Raw genomic sequence first — 18,931 nt, 5'->3', positions numbered from 1 at the left:
AGTGCATGAGGACCTTATGAAGACCCTGTATAGTACGCATTTTACACCATCCCCTTCCAGTGTCTTTACTTATGACCTTACCTTTTCTTATTCTTTGTGCTGATGGTTCCATGCTGTGCACAAATAATAGTGGTAACAGGGGGCATCTTTGTCTCATCCCTGTATGGATTTTAAAGACCCCACTTAGGTTCCCATTAATTTGGGCTTGACTCTCTCCTCTACAAAATAACCTTATCCAACATATACATTTCTCTGGGAACCTCATTTTTCCTAGCACCTCAACTACATAATAATGATCCACTCTGTCTTACGCTTTTTCTAAATTTAGGTTTGCTATAACTGTATTTGTGGGGCTGTATCTCCAATCACTCTGATTGCTTCAGAGATCCTTCTACCTGGTACTTTGCATACTTGGTCTTCAAGTATTATCTTCTGGAGGTTTTTCCTCATCCTCAAAGCCAGCATCTTGGCCATTAACTTATAGTCGAGGGTTCAGCAACGTTTTTGGGTAGAGCGCCAAAAACACCCCAAACCTCAACTTGTAAGATGTTGGAGTGCCAGGGAAGAACAGCACAGGAGCTGCAAGAGGCCCAACCCATGTTGTGGCAGCACAGCCCCAGCCCCTTCCCTGCCATCTGCCCTGATGCACATGTGGCAAAGCAAAATACCTTCATGTGCGACACTCTGGAACCCAGGCCAGGAGGTTGTTTACCCCTATTATAGATTTATGCTCCTTAATATGGACTAATCTCCAGTTTGTCAAGAGTTCCTTATCCCCTTTCTCAAGAGTAAGATCACAATGCCTCTTATAAAAATCTTTCCCTGCCTCTCCTGTTTCTACTATTTCCTTGAACACTTCCACTACATACTTCCCTCCCCATGCCCAAAACTTCCTGTAAACTTCCATAAGTAGTCTGCCTGCTCCTGGCAATTTTGCTTCTTTTTAAATTTAAGCACTCCACCACTTCCTTTAAGCTTTTCTTTTCTCCAATCTTCTTTGCTTCCTCCTCCCCTATTCTCTCTTCAATCACTTCCAAAAAATCCCTCATCTTCTTCCTGTCCATTTCCTTCTTCTGGTATAGCTCTTGGTAAAACCTTCTTGTCACCTCCAACACCTCCTCCTGCTTTTTCTCTTGGGCACTACCTTCTTCCCTACACTGCTTTAAGCTCTCATTTTGCTGCCTTAACTCTGGCTGAAAAGTATTTGGTCCACTCTGTATTCTCCCACCCAGTGTGCTTGCGCTAAGAACGTTTTTCTTTGGTCTTCCTTTTAAACCAGGTTTCTAACTCTCACCTTGCTTCTTCTAGCTCTTCTCATGCTCTTCTTCTTTCTGTGGCTTCATTTAGCAGCTCCTGCATTCTTTCTCTGTAGCTCTTTTAGCTCCTTCATTCTTTTCCCCATGCATCCTTGGTCTTCCTTCCTGAAAAATTCTCCCATCCTCTTCAACATCATTCACCATCCTCTGGTTCTCCCAGAATATTTCTTCAGTGTTTGCCACCCCTCATACTGTCTCATATACGCTTGACATATCCCTTACAGATGCATATTTAACTTCTATAGTCCCTTCTCTCTCATGGGACTCTTACCAAGACTCATTTCCACCTTCAGTATCTGGTGATCACTAAAAACCACATAAATGTTTTTTTTCTTCCTTATCCATATTTCTTTTGATACAAGAACAAGGTCAATTCTTGACAGACCTCCATAGAAAGAGGCTATCCTAGTAGAAACTTTCTCCCCTGCCCACATCTCTTAGAGACTCTTCTTTTATTTGCTAACAGTCTAGGTGTGCTGTTTAAAGCTCCATTTCCTCCTTCCCATTTTGTCTCCCACTTCGATTACATAATTGAAAATCTCCCAGTAGTATGTGTGGTCTCTCCTGACTATGTAAACCATTAGCTTTCTAAGCAGTACATTCCTTTTCTTCCTCTCCAATGGTCCATATACACTGAAAGTTTCTGATTCTATTCCCTGAACTGATAGTATCATTTGTTGCAATTTGCCACTGATGACTTCTGCTTGCTTTGCTTTCAGCTCTGGGTTCTTGAATAATATTGCTACCTCTGCCATATTCCCACAAGGACAGCCCAGCCTGAAGAAGGAGAACGCTGGAAACCTGAAAGCCATGGGGAGACCAGCACTACAGAACAGGTAAGAAACAAGAAGGTAAGAAACAATGGGCCCCCTGGGACTCGGAGCGGGGGGGCAGCAAAGTCACCAGTCGCAGGGCTCAAGTGCCTATATACTAATGCTAGGAGCATGGGGAACAAGCAGGATGAATTAGCGCTCCTGCTTGCACTAAACACCTATGACTTAGTGGGGCTAACAGAGACCTGGTGGGATTCATCCCATGACTGGGCAGTACATATGGAGGGCTATAGATTGTATAGAAAGGACAGGTCGGGGAAGAAAGGGGGGGGGGGTGCACTTTATGTCAGTGAGCAATATACATCAACCCTCATCAAGACAGAATCCGAGGTTGAGGAAGTAGAAGGATTATGGGTTAGGCTACATGGGGGGCAAGGAGAAAGGGATTTGGTGGTAGGGGTCTGCTACAGACCCCCACACCAAGCGGAAGAAAGAGATGCGGGGCTCTTGAGGCAACTCTCGGAGACCATAAAAGCTAAAGAGGCAGTAGTCATGGGGGACCTAAACTACCCGGACATCTGCTGGGAGACGCAGACAGCAAGGTCCCATCGCTCACGCAGGTTTCTAACCTGTATACAGGACCTCCACCTGACACAGGAGGTGCATGGTCCCACTAGGGGGAATGCCATACTGGATCTGGTATTGGCAACAGGAGATGACATGATAGGGGACCTCCAGATCGGTAGCCATTTGGGAGACAGTGATCACCTTATAATAGAATTCAACATAAGACGGCGAGTGGGTAAGGTAACTAGTAGGGTGAAAGTGCTAGACTTTAGGAAAGCTGATCTCAATGCACTCAGGCGATTAGTCAAGGACGCACTGCAGAGTAGGAGTTTTGAAGGGATGGGAGCCCAAGAAGGGTGGCTGTGCCTAAAGGAAACGATCCTTTGGGCACAAAGCAAGACGATCCCCGAGCGAGGCAAAAGAGGGAAAGGGGCCAGGAGGCTTCCCTGGCTGACCAGAGAAATCCACGGCAGCCTAAGGGCCAAAAGGGGAGCACATAAAAAGTGGAAACAGGGAGAGATCACCAAAGAGGAGTATACCTCCTCTGCTCGTGCTTGTAGGGAGGCAGTTAGACAGGCCAAAGCTACCATGGAGCTGAGGATGGCAACCCAAGTAAAAGACAACAAGAAATTGTTTTTTAGATATATTGGGAGTAAAAGGAAGGCCTAGGGAGGAATAGGACCACTGCTAAATGGGCAGAAACAATTGGTGACAGATAGGGGGGACAAGGCTGAACTCCTCAATGAGTTCTTTGCCTCAGTGTTCCTAAGTGAGGGGCACAACAAGTCTCTCACTGGGGTCGTAGAGAGGGAGCAGCAAGGTGCCAGACTTCCATACGTAGATCCTGAGGTGGTGCAGAGTCATTTGGAAGAACTGGATGCCTTTAAATCGGCAGGCCCAGATGGGCTCCATCTGAGGGTGCTGAAGGCACTGGCCGACATCATTACAGAGCCACTGGCAGGAATATTCAAACACTCGTGGCGCATGGGGCAAGTCCCGGAGGACTGGAAAAGGGCTAACGTGGTCCCCATTTTCGAAAAGGGGAGGAAGGAGGACCCAGGCAACTATAGGCCAGTCAGTCTCACCTCCATCCTTGGTAAAGTCTTTGAAAAAATTATCAAGGCTCACATTTGTGAGAGCCCGGCAGGGCAAATTATGCTGAGGGGAAACCAGCACGGGTTTGTGGCAGGCAGATCGTGCCTGACCAACCTAGTCTCTTTCTATGACCAGGTTACGAAACGCCTGGACACAGGAGGAGGGGTGGATGTCGTATACTTAGACTTCAGGAAGGCCTTCGATATGGTATCCCACCTCATACTGGTGAACAAGTTAAGAGGCTGTGATGTGGATGACTGCACAGTCCAGTGGGTGGCGAATTGGCTAGAGGGTTGCACCCAGAGAGTCGTGGTTGATGGGTCGGTCTCGACCTGGAAGGGTGCGGGCAGTGGGGTCCCGCAGGGCTCGGTCCTTGGACCGATACTCTTTAATGTCTTCATCAGCGACTTGGACGAGGGAGTGAAATGTACTCTGTCCAAGTTTGCAGATGACACAGCTATGGGGAGAAGTGGACATGCCGGAGGGCAGGGAACAGCTGCAGGCAGACCTGGACAGGTTGGACAAGTGGGCAGAAAACAACAGGATGCAGTTCAACAAGGAGAAATGCAAAGTGCTGCACCTAGGGAGGAAAAATCTCCAGCACACCTACAGCCTAGGGAATGACCTGCTGGGTGGCACAGAGGTGGAAAGGGATCTTGGAGTCCTAGTGGACTCCAAGATGAACATGAGCCGGCAGTGTGACGAAGCCATCAGAAAAGCCAATGGCACTTTATCGTGCATCAACAGATGCATGACGAATAGGTCCAGGGAGGTGATACTTCCCCTCTATAGGGCGCTGGTCAGACCGCAGTTGGAGTACTGCGTGCAATTCTGGGCGTCACACTTCAAGAAGGATGCGGATAACCTGGAGAGGGTACAGAGAAGGGCACCTCGTATGGTCAAGGGCCTGCAGACCAAGCCCTACGAGGAGAGACTAGAGAAACTGGACCTTTTCAGCCTCTGCAAGAGAAGGTTGAGAGGCGACCTTGTGGCTGCCTATAAGTTCATCACGGGGGCACAGAAGGGAATTGGTGAGTATTTATTCACCAAGGCGCCCCCGGGGGTTACAAGAAACAATGGCCACAAGCTAGCAGAGAGCAGATTTAGACTGGACATTAGGAAGAACTTCTTCACAGTTTGAGTGGCCAAGGTCTGGAACGGGCTCCCAAGGGAGGTGGTGCTCTCCCCTACCCTGGGGGTCTTCAAGAGGAGGTTAGATGGGTATCTAGCTGGGGTCATCTAGACCCAGCACTCTTTCCTGCTTATGCAGGGGGTCGGACTCGATGATCTATTGAGGTCCCTTCCGACCCTAACATCTATGAATCTATATTGTTCTCATTTGTCTCCAACAGCCAGGATGGGACCCATATCCATCTTTTCTCAAAGTGATTATAATCCTTCACTCCTGGTACACCACATTCTTGTAGGCAGATTATGTCTACCCTTACTTGGTTCAATCTGTTCCCATCTTTTCCTTGTTAAGATACTCTTGACCTTAAGTTAAAAGTATTGTCAATGCCATTTATGCTAATTTTAAAATGAATGCACCCATTCCTTTAAGATTAGTCAGTGCCACTGCTTGGGGTGGTTGACTCCTCTCCCTTCCTCGCTTGCATTCCCGTAGCCTTTGCAAGCTGCCCAATTGCTTTCACGCTTAGGAAAGCTTGCACATTCCTGCCTCCCCACTGCTTTCTGTCTTCTGGTTTCAGTCTGCAGCAGGAAACTGCTCTCCGACTCTTCCTCTGACACCTCCCTCATTATGATTTCTTCTTCCTGGTCTTCAGCCCTTGTAGTTTCTGTCTTTTCCCTGGTTCTTTCTCTTGCTCCATCTCCACTTACGTTGTCTGTAGGATGCCTTCTTTTCTTTCCCAACCCCATCTCCATGTCTGAGCTGTTTGCTATTCCTGCTTTCCCTTCTATTCTGTCTCCTATCTCCTCCTGCACTGCCTCAATCAGATATTTGCCCCCCTCCTCTGTTATACCCTCCTTCAGGGTTTCTTCCACCATTTCTACCTCAGTCTCCAACCCCTCCTCTCCTCTCCTCCTCCAGGTTTTGCTGTTCCTCAGGGGGTCTGACTATATTTGCACCACAGGTACCACTTTGTAAGTGTCCCTCTCCCTTACAAATAGTGCATTTTAAGGATTCCTGGCACCCTGCTGCTCTATGCCCCATCCCTTCACATCTGTAGCACACCAAGAGAGAGGGAGCAGTGTGCAGACAGGTACCATACCTTTTTGCATCTGCTGTACTATTTTGGTTGCCTGTGGTATATTATAAAACCCTGGTGTCCCCCGATCTGGATCACTGACAGGAGGTGCATCACCCCACCTGGGCTCCACTTGTCTGCTTGTAACTCATGCCCTCCAAGACCCCATCCAGATGCTATATTTGTCCTTTACTTTCCCTACCAACATGATCCTTTGGACGTATTTTTACATCCATCTTACTGTCTTCTTCCTCTGGTAAATCCATGTATATTCAAACTATAATCTCTCTTTCTCTCTCAGCTCTTCTGTTTCTCTCTAGCTTCTCTTGATGCCTCTTCCATGTTTTTCCCACCACACCACTCCCAGGGGGCTATCCTGCCATTGTGCTCCCACTGTCCTCTGCTTCTTGCCTGATGTACCTTCTCCTTCTGTCTCCCACTCTCAAAGCATGAGCCTTTTGGCTTTGGGCTAATATCATGCATAGCTTTATAAGTAGGTATAAAAAATGCTGCTTGAAAGGTGCAGCAGTTCAAAAATGGGTAAACTGCATCAATCCTGAATGAACTAAGTCTATGGGTACTTGTAGTCATTTGCATATTGCAATGTGTGTGTTTATATGAGTAATTATTTCGAAGTCAGCATTTTCAAATTGTCCCTTCACTTCCATGTGCTCAGGGACAGCAGGGCACAACAGCAAGGGGAAGGGAAGACACCGGGAAAGAGGGCTACAGAGAGATTTAGTCTGGAGGGGCAGAAGGCAATGGGGCCACCTTACCCCCCCTCAGTTTATTTTTCCCTGCTGTAGCAGTGGAAAGGGGACAAATTTAAGGCAAACCTTTAATAATTAGATTCTATATAGAGGTGCACCGATATATTGGTCCAATATCGGCCCGATGGGGCAGATAATTTGACTGATAATTGCCCATGCCGCGCACAGCTGCAGCACAGCATTCAGGCAGTGAGGAGCACAGCCGGCAGCATGGAGAGCTGCCTCTAGCTGGTAAGTCCAGCGTGGTAGAAGGGGAGGGGGGAAGGGGCATGGGGCATGGGGCAGGTAGATCAATGCCCCCCATGGTGAGGGAGGGGGCAGGGGCAGGCACTTGCCAGGCAGGGTGGAGAGAGGAGACCGGAGCTGCAACTCATGATGGGGGAGGCGGCTCCCACTGCTGCTTGCTCCCAGGGAGGGCGTGGGGGTGGGGGGTGTCTGTATCCCCTCAGATCTGCGTGGGGCTCTTCTCAGTGAGGACTAAGCTTGTAGCAGGAGTGGGTGGTGCTGGGAGGATGCTGCATCCACCTCAAATTTCACCGCCACTCCGGTCCCAGCGCCACCACTGCCAGCCACCCAGTGCAGTCCTGGCTCTTCCTGGCACATGGGTGGAAGCAGGGTGTTGAACCGAGGCTGCAGTTGGTAGAGGTAGCACTGGGAGCAGAGCAGTGGCAAAATCTGGGGTGGATGCAGCATCCTTACAGTTCTGCTGGCACCCGCTCCAAGCTCAACCCATCCCGAGAAGAGTCCCGTGCAGCCCCGGCTGTGGCCCACACCACCCCACGCAGATCCGAGGGGCACATAACCCACCCGTGCCCTCCCGGGGTACAAGAAGCAGTTGAGCCACCTTCCCCATCACGAGCCACAGTTCTGTGTCCTCCCGCCCACCACCCCGGGCAGCGTCTGTCCCTGCCCCCTCCCTCACTGCGGGGACATTGATCTGCTCCCCCCATACACACACCCCTTTCCCTCCACGACACCAGACCTACCAGCTGGAAGCAGCTGTATCGGAAATTGGATCGGTATCAGCCGATACGACTCCTTAAATATTGGCTATTGATACTGTCCCCAAAAATCTCTATCAGTGCACCCCTAATTCTATACCTGAAAAAAGATAATACATTTATAAATTTTCCATTGGGGGGTCATCTTATAATCAGGGTCATCTTGTATTTGAGTAAGTAGTTTCCTAAACATATTATACTGTAATGTTTAAGTGGGCTCTGTAGCTGAACAGACTACAAACAATCCTGGAGGGTTGCTGTAGCTGTGATGGTCCAGGAAATAAGTAAGAGGCAAGGATTTTTATTTTGGTCAGTGATCTCTTCCTGGACCAGATGTTTAACTGGGAAAAGATCTGGGACAAGATTGTAGGCACAAGGTACCCTTCCTCAGGTCTGGGAAAGAAGCCAAAACATGAAGAGAGTACCTTGTGCCCAAACTCGAGTCCAACTACATAGCTGGTCCAGAAAGACCCATCACCCCCGCAAAAAAAAAAATCCTTGCCTCTATTAAGTGTTTGATTTTCTACTCATTTCTGATATGTCGGTTATCCCTAGACCATCAGTATCATTAATCCTCTACTTTCATGGCCTCCAAATCCACACAGTTTTAAGTCAAAATGGCAAGAGGCTAGACTTTTCCTCTAAGTGAAATGCCAAACTTAACTTTGGTTAACATGGCACAATTTTAGAATTCTGAGTGGAAAAGAATGTATGCCACTTTCTTCGAAAACTTAATTTTTTAGCGTTAGTTCTACCCGTACCATGTCCCTATTATTCTGTACATTCATTAAGAGACAAGGAGATGCAAGAGGGAAGACATGACAAAAAGTGCTCCAATTTGTTGTTTTCTACAAATAAATGATTTTGTTTCTAGTTTCTGCAAGTCATATATACACATACATCTATATACAAATGAGCTATGATATCATTAATATAACTTTGGTTGATGTCTGTATTAAACAGAAACAGAGACTGAAAGTACCTCTAGCTGTCCAAGCAACACCAACACATACGCTAGGCAAGCTTCCTCTGCACTACCTACAAACAGACTTTTAACCTGACCTGGAAGAACCACTTCTTAAACCCCCACACAAAACAACCTCCTTCCCCCCTCATATATATGTGCATGTGCAGGCACACATGTTCTAGCTCTCCACACTCCATTCAATTTTTAAACTTCTGACTGACACTGCCATCTAGTACAAGTGATGGTGCTTTTTTGTTGTTGTTGTTTGCTGTTCTGGATTCCACCCCCCCAAAAAAACAAACCAACAAAACTTTGCCTTTTTCAAGCTTCTTTGTACAATACAGTGTACTGTTTAAGTTGAGGCTGAAAAAGGCTGTGGACTTCCCAAATGTATGTACTTATCCAACCTTAATATAAACCAATGATTTTCAACAAGGATGCCAGATCCTTTAGAGAGTGCTGCGAGGTGTGAGGAAAGGAGCAAGTTAGGAGGGGAAAGATAGATAAGCACAGACTCAGGTTTGTCCCTGCCTGGCTGATTCGTCACCTCCACTGCAAGGATATAATATGTAATTAATATATAAATTAGTTTGTGAACTGAGTAGCACCCAGTTTCAAAATGGAGAGGGTCCCTTCAGTCCAAAGAGGTTAAGAACCACTGATGTTTATTTGTACCAAGGTACTGGCAATGTTAGGTACTTAGCAGCCCCAAAACTGCTTAACTTCATTCATTTCAATACTTCCAGTAATCAGTTTCTCAAGGTACTGGCAATGTTAGGTACTTAGCAGCCCCAAAACTGCTTAACTTCATTCATTTCAATACTTCCAGTAATCAGTTTCTATCATCAGCCTTGAGAATGAGAGCTAGAAGCCTCAAAACTGATTTGCTCCTCTCAGTTTCAAGACTAATAATAGCCCCTTGACAGCTGCTTTCCCTCTGATTAAGGCTAATTTTTAGGCCATTACAGAGAGTACCATTACATTACAAAGTAGACAAAGAAGCCAAAAGATGCCGAGTACTTAACAGAAATACCAAACATCAGTTATCTGCGTAATGTCAACAATAGGCAAAGAATTGGGACTGGCAAAGTATCAAGCAGATAAGCATACTATGCACTTATCTAGTACACTATGGGCACATCCATGAGATGTTATGTCACCATAGCATCGACCTATGGTGATGCAGCTCATCATTCTGGTGCTGTAGTGCCAGCGGGCACAAACCATGACACTGACACTACTGTGCAGTAGGTTCAGAAACAAGCCATGCACCACTGGGATTGTGCAGTAACTGCGGTTACTGTGCAGTTTAGTACATACACAGGTACTAGATGACTGCACAGTAACAACTGCACAGTTATATGCACATGTAGACGCACCCTGATGTCTGAGTGACTTATAAATTATGGTTTTAATCTTCACTTATGTGAAGATGATCAGTATTGCAATTCCAATCTGGCATGAACTGGAGCATCATCATGAAACTCGGTTCACATTACTACCAAGCAACTACTCAGCAGCAACTGTTGCTGCCAAATACTTCAGCCTTCTCTGAACTATTTGTAATTCAACTGCCTTCCACATTCCATAAAGGACCTACAGTTTCTCTGGTCTTCCTCTTACTCTTGACATACTTGTAGAATCCCTTTCTGTCTTATATCCATTGCCAGCTGCATCTCAAGTCATGCCTTGGCCCTTCAAACACTCTCTCTGGATGCCCATGCAATACTGTTACACTCTTACCACATACTATGACCAAAGTGTCACTTTTTACAGGATTCCTTTCTGAGTTTCAACTCATTGAAGAGACTGCCATCTAGCCAGGCTGGCCTCCTCTTACACTTCCCATTTTTCCGTTGCATTGGGATACTTTGCTCCTATGCCCTAAAAATGGGCCTCCTTAAAACTTAGAGCCAGCTCTCCTGCACTGCTTTTTCCCCCCAGGGAGAACTGCCCATCAGTTCCCCCACATTGGTTCAGGTCTGCTTTTCCAAAGTCCAGTGTCCTTCTTGTGCTGTTCTCTATCCTTACTCCCCTTAGGATCTTGAACTCCATCATTTTGTGGTCCCCGTCACTCAAGGTACCTTCCACCTTCATATTCTTAACCAATTATTCTCTGCTTGTGAGCGGTAAGTCAAGAAGATCTCCCTCTCTCCCCTAGTTAGCCTATCTACCATGTGTATCAAAAAGTTACCCCAGTCTCCAAAAATCTGTTGGAGTGCTTGTGCATTGCTATGTTTCACTCCCAGCAAATGTCCCAATAATTAAGTCCCGCATGAGAACCAGGTCCTGCAATTTGGCTGAGATGAATCTGTTTGGATTGCATTTTCTTTGAAGCAGAATTATATTTTCTTTGCTGTAACCCAGAGGTATCAAAGATGCATCTGGCTTGTACAGCCCCATCACCTGGCCTCTGGTGCTGCCCCTAGGTCCAAGCTGACCTAGGTGATGTGTACCAGACCAGCCCTGCATGCAGGATCCACAGCCTGCAGCACTCATCCCAGCTGCTCTGCAACTCATGCTGTACACAGCACCCATGAGCACTGCATGTAGTACATGCGCTAGACCTGCTCAAGTGGGCACTATGTGCAGCACACTCCCAGACCAGCAGGGGGGACAGCACACCACATGCAGCATAGACCCCAGCACACCACATGCAGCATGGACCCCAGGTCTGCTGGGGCAGGTGCCACATGTAGCATGGATCCTGGAGCAGGTGCTGTGTATGCAGGATTTGGCATGGGGGTGGGGGGGGGAGAAGGGATCTGTAGGTATGATCCAGCTGGTGGACCAGCCCTACACCATTCACCCTGCCTGCAAGACTAGATGCGACACCCCTGATATAATCAAAATGATACAAGCTTTATGGTACTCATCCCCACCACAGGGAACAACTTTCCATTAATGAAAGGAGAAACAATGCAGCCATTTTCACAAACTAAATTAAATACCACCTTGGTGTCTGACTACCAAAATATGAGTTACAAATAACTATAGTGATTTTTTTCTGCAAGATAGAAACATTAACAGGAACATGGATTACACAGCTGTTTCATTTGTTTCAGTGTCTGAACAGTGGCATTGAAAGAACCAGTCTAATGCATCTCTCCACTACAGCAATCTCAACATTGTGGTTGTACCAGTACTCCAGGGAGACAAAGAGCACCTATGCCATAGAGACTAGAATTGCTGCTGCAATCAGGTGCGTTGGGGCATTTACAAAGCAAAATATACTCCAATGTAGAATAATAGTAGAACTAGTCTACCTTCTGTATCTGTATCATCTGTCATTTTCCCTCTATACTGGGAATAAACCAAAATATAACACCTAATATAGAGAGTTAGGTAAAATCCTAAAATAGGCTAACTGGGAGTTTGGGTGGGGTGAGCAATTCCCATAACCTTTTATGGAAGATCATTAGAAAACTAAGCCTGTCCTAGAACTCAAGTCTGTACAATGGATTCACACCATTTTATTCCTACTGAACAGCAAACTTTTACTAGCCATTACTGTACATTGCTGTTTTTATCATGTTTTCAACCATAACATCAAACAATGCTATCAAACCTGTGCATCATTAGAGCTGGTAATGGCAATTCATATCAGCTTCTCAAAATGATCAAAGCAGTGGAATTGAAGTGTCATGGAAACTTAAGCACTATTTCAGAAAACCTTTGGCTTCAGAGATGCATACACGTAACTTGCTAACATACGGGATATGGCATTAGTATTTAAGGTTCAGAAGTTTCAGATTACTTCCTTAGGAGCATAAAATGCCATGTTGTCTATTTAAGACTAGACTCTGCCACCTATACCCCTTGCAAAAGTAGCAACATCTGAATGTTGAAATAGAAACTTTTCAGGGCAGGTAACAGTCATCTTACATAGTTTTAAAATGCCAACATACTAAGCACTATGTAAATAATAATCTCTACAAAGCACTGTCATGTTGATAATTCTAAAGGTGACAGTTTTTTTGGATGAAGGCATGGAATTTGTTTTGGTATCAAGTATTACTTCACCAGTGCCCTTTTCATTTAATGGTTCATAACCGTGGCACAGAAACACCCCATGACTACAGATGATCAAGGCTGACACATTTCGTTGACATTACCAAGAGAATAGAGATGGTAGCAATGGTGAAATCTGTAGCATAAAAAGAGAACCCAAGTATGGTTACGACCTTATCATGCAATGTTTAAAATGAGCCAAGATACAGTTTACACCGCTGCAACCACAGTTGGACCAAGATAGTGACAAATCATGGTCATGTATTATAAGTGCAGATAGAACCATAACATATAAATGCGCAAACATATCAGTCTCTTCAGACCTAAAGGAAAAATAAAGGGTTTCTTTTTCTTTTTTTGGATACATCAAGCATGCAGAACCCAAATGGGTGTGTGTGATCACAAAGCAGAGCCCGATCAAAAGCATATCCAATTTGGGAAGGGGCTGAAACTGGAAGAGAAGACCGTAGAAGTATCTGCGTATTTCAAGAACCCATTAATGCTGCTCAAATAAAATACTCCACATCTCTGCCAGGGAAATCTCAGCACAGCAACTGTTTTTCACCTAGCTAATCTAATTAGGATAACAGAGATGCTGCTTACAGGCATTTGTGGAAGTGTTAGATCAGTGGTTTTCAACCTGGCCCTCAACGCAGGTGTTGTCTGCACTATGGCAGTCAGATAAAACTGCCCTGAATGCAGAGCTGTGGCAAACGTGCACTCCTGCTGCATTAAGGCTCTCTTATCAGCCTCCATCTAGCTCCTGCCTTCTTGCTTGGGCCCTTCCCAGTCTGGGTCCCCCACCACACACTTCCTGAAACAGGGTACATGGGAGCATTCAACCTGCTGCCTCCGTTTCCAGGATGGCGGCCACAGCAGCAGCACCTGGCTGAGAAGTACTGGGGTAAACCGAAGCAGCAACCAGGGATGCTGCCATATTCAGATGAGTGGTGAAGGTTTATCCCACTTGAGTTGCTGTGTTAGATATTATTTGCACCCTTTCACTGCAGAAGCAAGTGCTCGCTTCCTTTTCACACAGACTCCCATGTCAGGTGGGCTCTGCCATGCTTTGCAACAGCTACAGCCACAGACCTGATGCCAAAGATGGCTAGGTGGCTGGAAGCATTTTCAGAGCTACAGCCATAGCGTGGAGAATACCAGCGCGCTGTTCACAAGAGCACCATCGCCACAGGCATCGCCCGGGGCACGTGAACTCGGTGGAGCAGAGGTCATCTCCCACAGGAAGTCACCCATGCCCAGTGCGTGAGCTCGTGCTCGTTTCTGTTCTGCTTGCGGCTGCAGGCTGCTCTTTGCAAAAACAGGAGCTGAAGAGGTGGGGAAAGAAAGGAGGAAGGCAGCTGGGACAGGCCTGGAGGAGGGTTAAAGCAAGATGGGGGAGATGACATGGGAAGTGGGGAAGAAGGAACAAGTCCTGTGTTCTGGGAGCGCCCTGCTTGGGAGGGGAAGCCCTGCGGCAGAGCTGCTGGACAGAGCCGGAGGGGCAAAAAAGGAATAAAAAAAATCAAACTTGAAGCGACTTCCTGCTCCGGGCCTTGGGGCCTCCCAGCGCCCGCGGGGCCCGAGGCTGGGCCGTGCCCGCAGCGGGGACCGGGCCACGGAGACAAAAGGAGGAATCAACAAGTCCCCCCGGGGCGGGGCGGGGCGGGGCGGGGGCAGCCCTGCGGCGGGCCCGGGCGGCGAAGGGCCGGGCCCCGCTAGGCCGCGGCGGTGAAGCCGGGCGCGCGGTACCTGGACGGGTTCCTGCAGCACCGTCATCCTGCCCCCGCGGCGCCCGGCGCGGCCTCGGCCCCGGCTTCGCCTCAGCCTCGGCGCGTGTCCCGGCGGCGGCTGGGCCCGGCCCGGCCCCTGCTCATTTAAACTCCCAGCGACCGTTACCGGGGCAGGCCGCCGGGAGGAGGGAGGGAGGCCGGGCGCCGAGTCCGCCCGAGCGGCGGCGGGAAGAGCCGAAGGGGAGCGGAAATGCCCGAGCGGGGGCGGAAGCAGCCGAGGCCCGAGCCCGAGGGGGGGGCCCGCACAGGGGGGGCCCCGAGCAGCCGCGGAAATAGCCGAGTGCTGGCCGAGCTCGCGGAGCTGCCCGAGCGCCGCCTCCGCCACCGCCCTCTCCTTGCGCCGGAGTCTCGGCGGCGGCGCCCCCTGGCGGTCGGCCTGAGCCACTGCGGGCCGCGGGCAGCGCCCGCCCTGCTTGGTGCAGCGACTGCGGGCCGAGGCCGGGTCCAGCGCGGAGGGCGGCGGCTGGTCTCTGCTCTTTCGGACCCGAGGCTGGCCTGGGCAGGCTGAAGCACACCCCCGGGAAACGCCGGTTCTCCCTTTTCACTCTTGTTTGACTAGGGAAAGAGCACCGGGCAGTTTGCCTCTTGCGAGGATCCAAGAAGCGCCACCACGGCGGATTCCTGTGCTGAATCTCCAGCTTTATCTTATGACTCCTGTTTGCACACCTTACCTAACATCAGTGCTAACTAACCGCAATTCATGTGGTGCCTTAACCTCTGGTGCAGTTCCCTCCGGAGTTAACGGCTGCGTGGTACAGCATCTACATGTGCGCCTAGGACCGCAGCAGTTTGGGCTGTGCCAGGGGTGCTTGGCCCTGGGCTGGCAGCAGGCTCGGGGGTCAACCCCGGGCATGAGGCTGAGGGGGCACGGTGACCACCCGCAGGCGGTGGGGGTGGGGATGTGGTGGCAGCAGGCGGGGACCACCTACAGGTGGCCGTGGTGATGGCGGCAGCAAGGGCATGCCAAGCAGGGACCACCTGCAGGTGGCCACAGCGGTTTTGGTGGTGACGCAGGGGAGGGTGGTGAGCAGGGACCTCCAGTAGCCACCATCCGCGCTGTCGGCAGACACGAGCAGGGACTGCCTGCTGCTGCCGGCAACCGTGTCAACAGCGAGGCAGTGACTACCTGCAGAAGCTGGTGGCGGCTTTGGTGGCAACCAATCTCAGGGGGAGGGGGGGGCACGTGTCCCCCTGTGCCCTCCCTACACATCGCCTCTGACCCCAGGTTCCAGGTCATGGTGTCAGGTGGCCGAGGGGCTGGCTGGGGCACAAGAGTGCCCGAAGGGCAGAGCTGCATGGCTAGGCAGCAGGCAGCAGCCTGGCCCCTGCTACCTGGGCTTACTGGGCACGATTTATGTCCAAGTCAGGGTTTACACACATCCTGGACAATACTATCTTAGAATGGCAAAAAATAATTTGCTGCAGTCTAATAGCATCACACATGTAGACTGTGATGCTTTACACCACAGCAAATTAGTCTGCTGCACAGTTAAGTGCACATGTAGATCGATCTCAAGGTACTCCAGGGTGCTATGTCACCCTGCTTGAGAATCAATGGCTTAGGGGAATGCAGGAAACTTCCATCCCCTTGATTTCAGTGGCAGTTCAGTGCCTAACTACCTTATAAAACCTGCCCCCCACTTCGTCTACTCAGGGAAATGGACCAGCACACGGTCCAGACAGCAGGCAGGATAGATTTACACCTTACAGACTACAGGTTTCCCTCACTTTATGCTGTACATACCTTCCTGGAAAAGGCCGCATAACTCACATTCACATAAAGGGAATCCGCTTTACAACGTAACAAATAGGGATACGTTCCAAGACCTTGACTGGACTGACCCCAGACCCCATTTCCACCAATTTTACAAGACGATTTTGGTACTCACCAACAGCAGACAGTACACACAAGCACTGGGCACTGTCATAATGGGGACGGCAACTACAAAAACACAGGTTGCAGACAACAAGCAAGGAGTACAGATCCACACAGGAGACCACATTTTGGTGTGTGTCACTCCCACAATGCCCTGTACAAAGCAACTGACTCTGGGTTTCCACCACACCAATTGCATAAGAGTGAATTGACCTCGCATATAATGAATTTTTGGTATAAAAAGGGTCATTGCATAAGAGCGAATTCGCACATACAGAACTCGCATAAAGCGACGGAAACCTGTAGTTGGGCACTCCAAAGTAACTCCCTGTGGGGACAGTTCTACCATGGTAGGGGGAGTTACTCTGGACTAGATCTTCACGTCTGTCTGGTACAGAAGAGTTTCCTGATGCAAAGAAACTTGGGAGGAGGGTGAGAGAACTCTGCAGGGTCCCTGGCTTTTTGTTGAGTTGTCTTATAACGGCTGAAGCATGGAGGAGTCTGGGTCCTGGCATAGCAGGAATGTCTCTGTATTTGTACTTCTTTGTACATAAAAAGAACTGTATTAAGGGTATCACTGAGGCTGCAAAGAGAAGTACTGAGCAATTGGAAAATCGCAGGGTGCTGACTGCCCAGCTGGAAAATAGGTCCAACTTGGAATTTCTCTCCTCTGTAATTGTCTCCATTAGCATCACTGCTTCTGTGTGGCTATGGTTTCTCAGCCTATCAATTACACATTAATACATGAATACAGTGGAATGCTTGCCACTTACCAGCAAACACATTCAGATCAAATCCACATCCAGATCAGATCAAATCCATATAAAATCTGCCCATATCAATAGTGATACTGTTATTAAATTTCTGGGTCCTTGTATTGTCAGCTTCAAGCATTCAAAACGAATGAGAGAGGCTAAAAAAATCATCAGCTATTAAGAATAATAAATGATGGGGTTAATTTGTATTCACTATCTAAGGTTAAAGCATTTAAAATTCTAATTCTCGGGGGGGTTGTAACCCTGAGGACTAGAAACTCACCTGAGTCAATGAGAGCTAAGAGTCTCAGATAATAACCTGATTCTGGCAGTGACGTCTTTGAAGAACACCACATCTTCCATGACTTATGAAAAAGGTTATGAGGATACCCAACACCAAATGCTCATTCTCCAAAGTTTTGGGATCCTTAAGTCCAGAACCTCTGAATAGGGCTCCATGTATTAAAATTGGTTTTCTGTTGTACATCCAGTTTGAGCCCAAGGTAACATTATAGAATCACTGCTCCTGCTGCAGGGAAAGACAGCTGTCCATATCATTAGTGAGATTGAGCCTATTTTGGTACAGCCCATTCCATCCTAAAGATTATGTAACATGGGCAAAGCCTGGACGCCTACTCATCAACCAGGTTTAGAGGGACTTGCTATATTGGTAGGATAATGAGGTGATTTAGAGCAGTGGTTCTCAACCTTTCCCACCTACATAAGGTAAAAAAAATCCTGGTCCCACCAGTTGATGGCAGGCCGGGGGGTGGGGGGCGGCAATTGAAGCGTGCAAAAGCAAAAGAGTTCACCGCCGCGACCCAAGTCCCACCTAGAGGACCTTCGCATCCAACCAGTTGAGAAATCCTGTAAAATTTGGATAGACTCAAGGCCTGGTTCTGAAGGGTGCTAGAGCTGCCCTAGTCTTGAAAGAGCTGGTATTTATGAGGGGTGGAAATGCAGGTAGGAGAAGAAAGGATGTGGACAAGTTGGAGAGAGTCCAGCGGAAGGCAACAAAATGGTTCGGGGGCTGGGGCACATAACTTATGAGGAGAGGCTGGGGGAACTGGGTTTATTTGGTTTAGAGAAGAGAAGACTGAGGGGGGATTTAATAGCAGCCTTCAGCTACTTGAAGGATGGTTCCAAAGAGGATGGAGCTAGACTGTTCTCAGTGCTGGCAGGTGACAAAACAAGGAGCAATGGTCTCAAGCTGCAGCAAGGAAAGTTTAGGTTGGATATTAGAAAGAACTTTCTCACTCAAAGGGTGGTGAAGCACTGGAATGGGTTACTGAGAGAGGTGGGGAATTCTCCATCCTTGGAGGTTTTTAAGGCCCAGCTTGACAAAGCCCTGGCTGGAATGATCTAGTTGGGGATGGTCTGCTTTGGGCAGAGGGTTGGACTAGATGAACTCCTGTGGTCCATTTCAACCCTAATTTTCTATGATTCTATAAGCTGATATCTTTGGGACTTGTACCCCACTGAAGCATTTCAAGACAAATCTTCCCTGAGTTAATAGCCAATGAAGGAATATTTCTTCTAGGTCAGGGGTTGTCCACGGGGGGGCACAAGTACTCCTGGTGGTACTTTGAAAGGTCCCAGGGAGGTACAAGGGGGCAGGTGGGGATGGAGCGCCACCACCCCATGCCACTGCCTCACAGGAGCAGGGCCACACAGATGCTGCACTGCTGCCACTCTCCACACTCCCTCTCTGCATCTGGCTGCTCGGCCCCCCTCCTCCCTCCCACTTGACAGCCAGGCACTTACCACACCCCACCTCCGGCTCCGCATCCCGCCGTTCACCCC

At 48.5% G+C, this 18,931-nt stretch overlaps 1 protein-coding gene across 4 annotated transcripts in view; it reads right to left on the bottom strand.

Moving 5' to 3' along the window:
• Window positions 1-14,637, bottom strand: part of CDC27 (cell division cycle 27) — an 83,980-nt gene extending 69,343 nt beyond the window's left edge. For 2 of the 4 annotated variants that reach the window (XM_019500926.2, XM_006271558.4), the window contains exon 1: window positions 14,457-14,637. In XM_019500926.2, the coding sequence (XP_019356471.1) occupies window positions 14,457-14,483 (27 nt within the window). In that variant the 5' untranslated portion in view covers window positions 14,484-14,637. The remainder of the gene's footprint in view (window positions 1-14,456) is intronic. The other 2 variants (XM_006271559.4, XM_006271560.4) reach the window with 1 other exon arrangement.
• Window positions 14,638-18,931: the final 4,294 nt, after the last annotated feature.

Source organism: Alligator mississippiensis, chromosome 4, assembly GCF_030867095.1.
Source record: "Alligator mississippiensis isolate rAllMis1 chromosome 4, rAllMis1, whole genome shotgun sequence".
Lineage (NCBI taxonomy): Eukaryota > Metazoa > Chordata > Crocodylia > Alligatoridae > Alligator > Alligator mississippiensis.
This window is presented reverse-complemented; position numbering and strand designations above follow the sequence as displayed.